This window comes from Arachis hypogaea, chromosome 4 (genome assembly GCF_003086295.3).
Source record: "Arachis hypogaea cultivar Tifrunner chromosome 4, arahy.Tifrunner.gnm2.J5K5, whole genome shotgun sequence".
NCBI lineage: Eukaryota > Viridiplantae > Streptophyta > Magnoliopsida > Fabales > Fabaceae > Arachis > Arachis hypogaea.
The window spans coordinates 82,961,572-82,972,373 of NC_092039.1; the positions used below are offsets into that span (position 1 = coordinate 82,961,572).

Consider the following 10,802-nt stretch of genomic DNA (forward strand, 5'->3'; position numbering starts at 1 on the left):
TATCCGAGTTCCTCGTGAAGAAGTGGGGGGTGGTACCTGCAAGAGACTCCGATGCTTAAGTTAACAAGGGTTTTAGTGAGGTTTTTAGTAGAGTAGAACGTGAATATACCTGAGGTGAGTCAGTGTATTTATAATAGAGTAGATAACCATCTTTGTTGGAGTAGTTCTATCTTTTCTGATAGATAAACGTTCCCTTTATCTTGGGAGTTTGTTGGGATCTACCTTTTAGATGAGGTAGAAATAGTAGGAGAGATTAAAGGAGACAGTTACTCGTTAGGTAGAGCAGAGCTGAACCTCCATGTCATTGCCCGACTTTCTTAAAGAGGTTTGGTTTATAGTGAAATCTATCTCTTTTTGGTCTTCTTGCGCTTGGCTTTTATTTATCGGGTAAGGGTATGAACAATAATATTATTATATTTTTTACTAGTAATAAGAATATAATAATAATATGATAATTGAAAATGTTAAATAAAAATTAAGAATAATTAGTTATTTTACTATAAATTTTAAAATTTAAATTTTAAATTCTAATAAAATCCTAACTGCATCTATTTTAAATTAAGATATGATTTGATTCAATTTAAAATAAAACAAGATTCAAATTTAAAATAAGAAACAACGTTATACTATATGACACATTGACAATAGCAAATGTAAAACAGATACATTTTGTTCCTTTATTTATATATACATAAATATATATGATTCTAATTCTTGAAAGAGAATTTTCGTTGCAAGAAGTTGCAAAATAATTTTTTAATTTAAATTTGACTTTTATTAATCAAGGAGTTAATAGTAAAAATTAGACTCATTGTAAATGCACATAGGGTCTTTGTACAATCTAAAACAAAAGTTTTTATTAATAATTATTAAATATGTCTTCAAATATTTGGTTTAATAAAATCTTAAACCCAAAATAGATCACTATATATTCCTTTATTATTTTCTTCGGGTGTTATTACGAAGTAATCGTTAGTCGAAAATCGAAATTGATCAAATTTCTAAATTAATACGTAGATACCAACATATAGTTGAATATACGAAGGGAAAGAAACGCTTGCAGTTGCAGGTACTTGAAAGAGCTTAATTATTTAGAATAGTTCAGAGTTTAGATAGAGCCCAATAATTATAAAAAACTTATTTATTTACGTAATAGAAACTTTTAATATCTTTCTAATTATTAATTGAGGGAAAATTCGACTTTTTTAAAAGGTTTCAAATATGAAAGTGTCTATTTATTTTATTTTTGTACGGTCTTTGTTTTATTTCATTTAATATATAGAAGAATGAATTTTTTTAAGACAATATCATAATCTATAAAGCATAAATTAAATTTGGCTCTAGATCACTAAAGTGTAAAATCTAGCAGCTGGTTAAATGAGTGGTTTATAGTAGATTAAAAATTTAGTCTTCAATAGAGAGTAGAGACGAAGTAACATGAAATATGAACACATTTCAATTACAATTTTTGACTCCCTCAATATGAGTAATTGAAAAAGAAAAAATGAGAAAATTAATAAAATTACGTAATTAACATAGAGTTTCATATTTTGATTAGCGACTCTTAGAAATCGTACTCGAAATGAAATTGGAAACTTTCAGTCTTGCTATAAAACAACAAAACCAACGCTGAATTATCAAAACTTTGACCAAATAAAGTTCATGATCAACCTTAGCTTGAAACTATAATCCTCCCAAGGTTCTGGAAATTGAACCGGTCATCAAACTGCGCTAACTATTGATTTATTGGTTTAATTAATTCGACTATAAATTAATTAAAAAATTATTTTATAATAAAATAATAAATAAAATGTAAATAAATACACTAAAATAAATTATAGTTTAATATAACTTTTAAAATATCATCTAAATTAAAAGTATTACATAAACTACAATATTATGATCTCATTCAAATACAAATTTAAAAGTCAAATAACAAATACAACCAATTAAATATAAAATACCAACATTTAATTTTATCATCAATCATCAAAATTCGCCATAACTTGCCGGAGATTTGAAGCAATAGGATTTAAAGTTGAATTATTCTCCCTACGTGTTTCTTGGTTGATACTCTTATCTATACCTAAAAATTACTAATAATCCAATAATAATATAATCCAATTACAATATCACAACAACCCACTCCAACCCAATAATCTCAATAGACAACAGTCAAAATTATTTAACAATTATCCAATTATTTAATTATTAATCAATTATTCAACAATTAATCAACGCTTCAATAGCAAAATTTAGCACCCAACAATTAATCAATGCGCGAACATAGTTGGCTAACATTGGTTGGACAGAAGTTGCGCTGAAAACTCGAGGTCCAGCCGTCCAGGTGAGTGCTAGGGTAATAGGTTAAGGAACTTAGAGAGTTAAGGTAATAGGATTCAACAACCAAAATGCAGCCGTTTTTGACACAATTCGAAAACCAGCTGAATTATGGTTTGGTTTGACCGATCGATTTCTGACTATTTGAAAGTCTAATGTCGGTTTTTTTAATTTGACGATTTTAACTTTTGCTCGAACCGTATTTAATAACTATTCACAGTTTGACCAGTTCAACCAGCCAGCCCAAACCAATTTTTAGGACCTTAGTACCCATGTTTCATTATATCTGTTCCAAAACTAAAAAAAACGCACCCAAGAAAATAAAGAAAACCATCTTGATAATAGTAGAAATTTGTATAACTACTAAATAATAGACTGAATTATACTAACTCTGTATAAAAAAACTTTAATTAATATAGTGTTAATAGTACTCTTATTTTCTTCTTAAAATTGCATCATCGTAGAAATATTATAATAAATTTAGAAAAATAATGCTAATTAAATGTTATAAATGTGACAAATAATTGAAAACATTCAAATATGTAAACGGAACCGATGTTAGAAATCAAACACATGCACGAAGTAAAACATTGGCACTTTACAATTTACATAGTACTATATGATTCAGGATTGTTGAATACAACATTTTATGAATCATGCAATACAAAGAAATTTAAATGTTTTTAAAGTTTCAAAGTAATACTTATTGAAATGGATAATATGATATTCGAGAAGTATATAAAATTTTCAAACGAGACATGGTCATTCTTGCACATTTTCAACAAAACCGATGCCCCACAATATTAGCAACTTGTGTTGCACAAATAAACAAAACACGATAACATATACATACATTTCAACGAGTTTGTTCCTTAAACACACAAGAAAACGACCCTATGTTGACGAGGTAAAACATATTGCGACTATAAAAGCAACTAAGATGAAAGAATGTTTTAAATTAACGTGCAACTGGGCAAATAGTATTATTTGAGAAGATGGAACCATTTGTAATATTCATCATCGTAGCTGTCTCAATATTCGCCTCTGTTTTAATGTTGAGTCTATTGTGCCGAGCAGTAGGAGCAAGTTCAGGATCTGATGGTGGTGGTTTTATCCATCGCAATAACCATCATCGTCATATTCATGGTGGTATTGTAGCGGGTGGGATTATTGGGGTCAATGCTGGTGCTACTGGAGCTAGGGGTGGTGGTGGAGGAGGTGGGGGTGGATGCGGCGGTGGTGGTGGAGCATGTTAAGCTTCAAAGTTGAAACAAAATTTGAAAGCAACATAGGCTATTTGTGATTCGGATGTGTTTATTAGGAATTGTATTGCGGCAAATAAACCTTCAGCTTATTTTTCTTGAAGTTGTAATTATCTATCTTATTTTTTGTTCAGGATTTTTTTTCATTTAAATTAATTAAACATATTATTTACCAAAATTCATAACGCACACAATTATTTATTAATATATGCAATTTTACATATTTCGAATATTGTGACCAAGACACAATAAACACATATATGATTCAACAAAAATTGTACTTGAAATATGGCACAACTTCTATGTTCTAATAAAGTGTTGTCTTCATAAGCAAACTGGTACAAGCATTATGATACGTATTCGGAGTATTATTATAACATTTAACTATAATATTACGTATTCGTATTATTCAACTCGTATATAATTAACTAAAGGCTTAAGTATGATTTTGGTCTCTAAAGTATATGTCAAAAATTATTTTTATCAATAACATATTTTACAGTGAATAGTATCCTATCTTCTCTAAAGTAACATGTAAGTTACCCTTTCTGATGTATCATATTTTAATTAGATGTTTATTTTAACCTGAATTACTTTAATCTCATTTGAGTTAATAATATTTTTAGAAGACGGTAACGGCCTAACAGAAGGAGAAAATGAAACACCCAATAAGATGATGATACTTAGGAAGCACACACTACAACATTTTGGGTCTATGATCACGGTTTTTTTGGCCACGGTAAAAAACTGTGACCATAGACCTTCTGTAGTCACGGTTTTTTAGGGTGACAAAAAAAAAGCTATGGTCACAGTTTTTTTAGAAAGGGTGACCATAAAGTACCCATGGTCACGATTTTTTATAAAAGGGTGGCCTAAAAGGGTCTATGGTCACGATTTTGAATGGTGATCTAAAGGAGTCTATGGTCACGGTTTTTTACAGTGACCAAAAAGGGTCTATGGTCACGGTTTTTCAAAAAAAGGTAACCTAAAAGGGTCTATGGTCACAGTTTTGGGGGTGGTCTAAAGGGGTCAATGGTTACGGTTTTTAGGGTAGCCTAAAAGGGTCTATGGTCATGGTTTTGGAGGTGACCTAAAGGGGTATATGGTCACGGTTTTTTACAGTGACCAAAAAAGGGGCTATGGTCACGGTTTTTCAAAAAAGGGTGACCTAAAAGGGTCTATGGTCACGGTTTTGGGGTGGCCTAAAGGGGTCTATGATTACGGTTTTAGGGGTGACCTAAAGGGGTCTATGGTCACGGTTTTTTACAGTGACTAAAAAGGGGCTATGGTCACAATTTTTCAAAAAAGGGTGACCTAAAAGGATCTATGGTCACGATTTTGGGAGGTGACCTAAAGGGGTCTATGGTCACGGTTTTGGGGGGTGGCCTAAATGGGTCTATGGTCACGGTTTTAGGAGGTGGCCTAAAGGGGTTTATGGTCACGGTTTTGGGGAGTGGCCTAAAAGGTTTTATCGTCATAGTTTTAGGGGTATGTGACCTAAAGGGGTCTATGGTCACGATTTTTTACAGTGACCAAAAAGGGGTTATGGTCACAGTTTTTCAAAAAAGGGTGACTTAAAAGGGTCTATGGTCACGGTTTTAGGGAGTGACTAAAGAGGGTCTATGGTCACGGTTTTGAAGGGTGACCTAAAAAGGGTCTACGGTCACGATTTTATGAAAGGGTGACCTTAGTTCTAACCCTAACCTTAAACCTGATTACTATTCAAGAATATTTTTGTAGCTAAATTCAGTTTTGATAATTTGAATTTAAATTGATTAAAATTTAAAAATTTTAATAATTGAAAACTAATTCAAATATTTTATAATTTAATTTAAATATTAAAATTTTAAATTTAATTTTATAAATAAAAAAATTAAAAAAAAATACTTTTAATTAAATGAGAGAGGGAGAAGCCGCGCTGCTGCCGCCATCCATCCCGCCTTGCCATTGTCATCCTTGTCGTCGCCGTCGCAGCTCGTCGTCCTTTGTCACGCTCTATCACCGTCGCAAGCTCGTCTTTTTGTTTCGGCCATCAGTGCTTTCTTTGCCGTGAGTTGGGATAACATCCCAAGTTTTTGAATAGTTAAATTTATTATATTTGTTGAAATTAAAGTTCCGGTAATAGAAAAATAAAGAAAAGTTATATCATTTAATTTGAATAATTAATATTTTGAGAATAAATAATATTTTATAAAATGTAATTAATATGTTTATTTTATAATTTAAATTAAAAATAATTAATTAAATTTAATAATATATTAATAAATAATATTCTTAAATATTTTTGATAAAATATATTTGATTTTAAAATTACTCCAACCTCCAATTTTATTAAAATATCTATACATATCTATTTTTATTCCTTTATATAAAGTCCCTAATTTTTAACTTTAATTTTCAAATTGAATCAGAAATCTAATTCCCAAAATTGAGGAACCTAACCCTAATGATCCCTCCTCACCACAGTCAGCCGCATCCTCTTTCCCTTTAATCCCTTTCAAACCTAACACAGTAGCAGAGAAGGAGAGCTGTGATCGAAAGAGAGGAAGACCCACGCTGCCGCCGCTGTCCAGCCACCTCGCCACCACCGTCGCGCCGCCACCGCGCCATCGTTTCTCCCAGCTCGCCGACATCCTCCATGTCGTTGCGCCACTGTTCGCAAAGAGGAGAGAGAGAGACGTTGAGACAGAGCAGCGCCGAGAGGGAGAGGAGCCTCCATCATCGTTGATTTGTGCTCGCCAAAGGAAGCCGCTGCCGCCGATGAGTTGTCGCCGCTGTGACGCGTCTGAGAGGAGAGAAGTCATGCGTTGAAAGCCATCGCGTCTTGCCGCCAAGGGTTCCATCACAGCCAACCCGTCGCAGTTGGTGTCGCCGCCGTCCCTGTTGGATTCCACCGTGGAGAAGAGAACGACACGAGGGAGAGAGGGAGACAGAGCCGTGCGAGCTAGAAGAGGCACTGTCCTTGATGTTGCTGCCACGGTCGCTGGTGAGTCGTGCACCGCCATCAGAGTCAGAAGACAGCATCAGCCTTCTTGTTTTGGTTCCGATTCCTCCATTTTATAACTGTAACACTCATTCTTGTTCTACTTCAAACTTGTTCCTTTTCCATGTTCTTATTTTAATCCTAGTCATATATTCTTATTTTAGTTCTGTCACTTTGCTTCAAAATTGCTGTTGTAACTCGTATTGGTTTTGGGACTGTTATGGCTGCTGCTGGTTTTGTTCAAGGCTACTGCTGCTGTGAGAAAGGAAAAAGAAATTTGTCGCGATTAAGGAATTCTTCGAGTTCCGGTTATTTGAGGTAGGGAATTTATTTCAAAATTAACTGTTTTAATTTATGAATGCCAATGAAGTTTAGTGAGTAACTGCAAATAATTTATAAATGTCTTGTTTGGTTAATTGATGAAAATTGATGAAATTGATATTGTTGGTGATTGTGAATATGGTTGAATGTGATGAAATTGTGATGAGATTGATTTGTAGCTGTGTTTGAGAATGATGATTTCTGTTGGTTATGTGATTTGATGATGATGAGGGTATACTTGAAATGCTATTGGAAGTTGATGAACTATTATGAATATGTATGTGTAATTTTGTGCTTTGTTGATTCCGAATTCTTGGAATTTTACTACTAATTCTAATAACTATGTTTAATAAAATGGAAGTTAGAATTGTGATATCGGAAAAGTTCCAAGCTTAGATACAAAAGTGGGAGTGTAAGGTTGCTTAATTGTCATTAAATTGAAATATGATTAGTTAATTAATGAATGAAATATATTTGAGAAAAGTTAGTTGTTGTGATTACTCTGAATTATGATTGAAGCTGGATGTGGTTCTGAATTACTCTGAAAAGTTTGCTTATTTTATTTTCTTGTGATTGTGTTGTTTGTCTTATTGTGACTTGCTTGTATGTTGAATTGAATATTTTACTTGTACTATTAGTTTATGAATGTATTAAAGTGATTACGAGTTGCTATTTTGATTAAGAATTAATTATGTGGCTAAGAGATGGTTAATGTGACTAGTTTTATATTTAGAATTTGTTTTGAGTTTAGAGATTTTAAAAGAGGTAATTATTTAAAGTAAGACCAATAGCATTTTCAAAAATTTTGATAAAAATATAGTTGAATTTGTTGAATTTGATAAACTAGGAATTTGAAAACTATCATAGTTGAATTTGTTGTTGCAAATTATGATTAGAGATGAATTTGTTGTCGTATGTTGAATTGTTGCTGAACATATCACTGAGATTTAGTTTTGAAAGGAAGAATGGAGATGTACCCCAAGTGAGTTAAATACTTCTGCAATAAATAATTCATGTCAATGCTATTACAAAGGAAGATTTCCTTGCTCGGTTGCTCCCAATGAACTTGAACCTTTTAAGAATTTTTCTTCTCATGTAATAAATATTCATGTTAATAATTTTTCAAATTCAGTTGAAGCATGATTACTAATACTTAACAATGAAGGTTTGATGTTAATGCAGCTTGCTACTTTGAACTTTATTGCATGTGCAACTACTGATGTATTTTCCATGACAAACTCTGGTACCAACTCTTAGCAATGGTGTCTGCATTCAGAAGCTACTATGGTGGGGATCATGCTCCCACTTTGAGGCCTAATTAACAAGAAGAGGTTGGCAGCAATCTTGTGGCATAATGGTACTATAGGATGGAACAGTTTTGAAGAAAGAGTAAAGAAGATGATCCACGAAGGTGAGAAAGTTACAATGAGGAAGTTTGGTAAAAGCATTTACAGACAATCAAGGTCTCCCACGTGCATGTGTAGACAACCTTAACACCATCAATCAACACACTCACGCACCCATTGTATAATATTAGACTAAGACTAGCCCAATGCACATGGAGCTGAATTACTTATACTATATAGTAGTATAGATCTAAAAATGTTATTACTTATAACTTAATTTATGTATAATTTTATTGATTTTATTGATATGTTAATTGGTTACTTTAATCACAACTTATCTTAATTGTTGATTATCGTTTTTTATTTTTAGATTTATTGTGATTATCATCATTTTGGGATGTGATTATACTTTAAAAAATAAAATTAAATCTCATAAAACAAAATAGGCTATGGTCACGGTAAAAAACTGTGACCATAGATATGGCTATGGTCACGATTTTGAGGAGGGGTGACCATAGGCTCTATGGTTACGGCCAAAACCATGACCATAGATAAGGCTATGGTCACGGTTTTGAGGAGGGGTGACCATAGAGGCTATGGTTACAGCCAAAACTGTGATCATAGATAAGGCTATGGTCACGGTTTTGAGGAGGAGTGACTGATGCGTGAGCATCTTTTCTATCTTTTCCTAGTGAATTTACATTTAATTTGTTGAGTTTAATCAAGAATTAATTAACTTTTAGCCACTATGAATGCTACTTTGAGTCGTATGCAATTCTGTTTATTTTAGGTAGCATTCGGATGAATTTGATGGAGTTTCCGCAGAAAAAGAGAAGAAGGCTAATGATGCTGTCAACCTTGACCTCTCTGCACTCAAACCTGAATAAATCAAGCTACAAGGGTTCAATTGATGTGATTCTAGTGGCGTTGGAAAGCTAACTTCCAGAGCTTTCCAACAATATATAATAGTTCATACTTCTTCTCCATCAATTCGGTAAGGCTGTGCCTAACTTGAGATTTTTTAAGTTAGGCATGGATTATTAAGGAAAGAAGTGGTCCCGCGTCCAAATTTATGATGGCAGCGAAGATATTATTTATTTTTTGATCAAATCTTTTATTTTAATTAAAAATAGGAAAAGATATTATTTAGTTTTAGAAAATATATTTTACATTAATTAGGATTAGATATAAAAGGAAACATCTCTTCTCCTTTCTTAGACCTCATTCCGCACTTTACAGTTTATCGGAATCCTAGTTTTCTCTTTGAACTATGAGCAACTAAACCTCCACTGTTATGGTTAGGAGCTCTGTCTATTGTATGGATTGATACTATTACTTTTCTATTTTAATTCATGTACTGATTTATAATTCAAGAATTATTTTCGTTCTTTATTTTATGAATTTGGGTGGAACAGAAGTATGACATTTGTTCTAATTGAGTTCTTGTATAATTTGGAAAAGCTCTTTACTTGAACAACAGTTTGAAAACATATTCTCCTAAATTTCTAATTATCTGGACTTAACGAGATACGTAACATATAATCCTCTTATATTTGGGTAATTAGAATTTCTGTGGCATATAAACTATAATTGAACTTCACCCTCTAATTGGAATTAAGTAACCAAGGAATTGGCGGTTGATGAATTTTATAGGAGGCTAAAAAGGTCTAAGGAATTAGGATTTAGCCACTTATAGTTTGCCATGAATTAAATCTTGCATGATTAAAATAGTTAGTAAGAAAAGTCAATCCAGAAGATAGATAACTCTGAAACCTTAACTGTTTTCTCTATATATAACAAGTTTAATCACCCGTGCCATACACGTGATAAGATTGAAATTATAATTTTAAGTTGTTATGTTAAATTTCATTTTAATTATAATAATTTAATTAATAAAAAAATAACTTGTATGCGTTGTTTTTCTTTTCTTAATATAGTGTTAATTGTATTAACTATAAAATAGTTATTTAATCTACTTTTTTCAATAAATCAGGCATATATACTCAATATGACCATAAATAATCTAGTAATACTTAAATCTATCAACAAAGTTTTATACGTTGGTTTACTGTGAAGTAAGAAAATATCAAAATCAGCTCAAAATGAAGAACAAAATTAATAGAGAATCCTAATGCAGAAAGTTTTGTAATAAACAATAAATAATTTAAACATACTGAATAACAATTCAATGCTATCCTTTAATACCTGCAAAATATATACATGAAATAACACTATATCAATGTTTGTATATAAAATTATATGATTACCGTAATTATAAAATGTTTGTCAAGAGAATAAAATTGTGTGTATATATATATATATATATACACACACTAATTACAACGATATGAATTTTTAATGGAGATACTGGATACTAATAGAAAAAAATTATATAAATAGAAATTATTTAATTTTAATTTCAATTTCAATTTTATATAACAAAACAGTGGTTTTCAAAAATTATGAAATCTTTTTTTGACATATGTATTATGCCATACGTATAAATTATACAGGTTATTATATAAATTCATATATATGCATAACAAAACA

The 10,802-nt window shown here is 31.6% G+C and overlaps 1 protein-coding gene across 3 annotated transcripts; it reads left to right on the forward strand.

The window, feature by feature from the left end:
* The first annotated feature begins 5,986 nt into the window (after positions 1 to 5,986).
* On the forward strand, positions 5,987 to 8,585 carry LOC112796905 (uncharacterized). Of its 3 annotated transcripts, none has more exons than XR_003199459.2 (3): positions 5,987 to 6,667; positions 6,831 to 6,903; positions 8,089 to 8,585. XR_003199459.2 is itself a non-coding variant. In XM_025839581.3 (3 exons), the coding sequence occupies exons 1-3, from the start codon at positions 6,568 to 6,570 to the stop codon at positions 8,124 to 8,126; spliced, it is 309 nt and encodes a 102-aa protein (XP_025695366.1). In that variant the 5' UTR covers positions 5,991 to 6,567; the 3' UTR covers positions 8,127 to 8,585. The 3 variants fall into 3 exon arrangements, 1 of the variants encoding a protein (XP_025695366.1); XM_025839581.3 differs by having other exon boundaries at positions 5,991 to 6,667; positions 6,750 to 6,903; positions 8,072 to 8,585; XR_011881199.1 differs by having other exon boundaries at positions 5,996 to 6,667; positions 6,750 to 6,903.
* The last annotated feature ends 2,217 nt before the right edge of the window (positions 8,586 to 10,802 follow it).

What these genes read in the sequence shown, in the direction of transcription:
- LOC112796905 (XM_025839581.3), top strand. Translation starts at nt 6,568, where the DNA reads ATGTTGCTGCCACGGTCGCTGGTGAGTCGTGCACCGCCATCAGAGTCA. An exon ending in GATTCCTCCATTTTATAACT is followed by an intron (nt 6,668 to 6,749) that starts GTAACACTCATT and finishes TTCTTATTTTAG; the next exon opens with TTCTGTCACTTTGCTTCAAA. An exon ending in TCGAGTTCCGGTTATTTGAG is followed by an intron (nt 6,904 to 8,071) that starts GTAGGGAATTTA and finishes TTAACAATGAAG; the next exon opens with GTTTGATGTTAATGCAGCTT.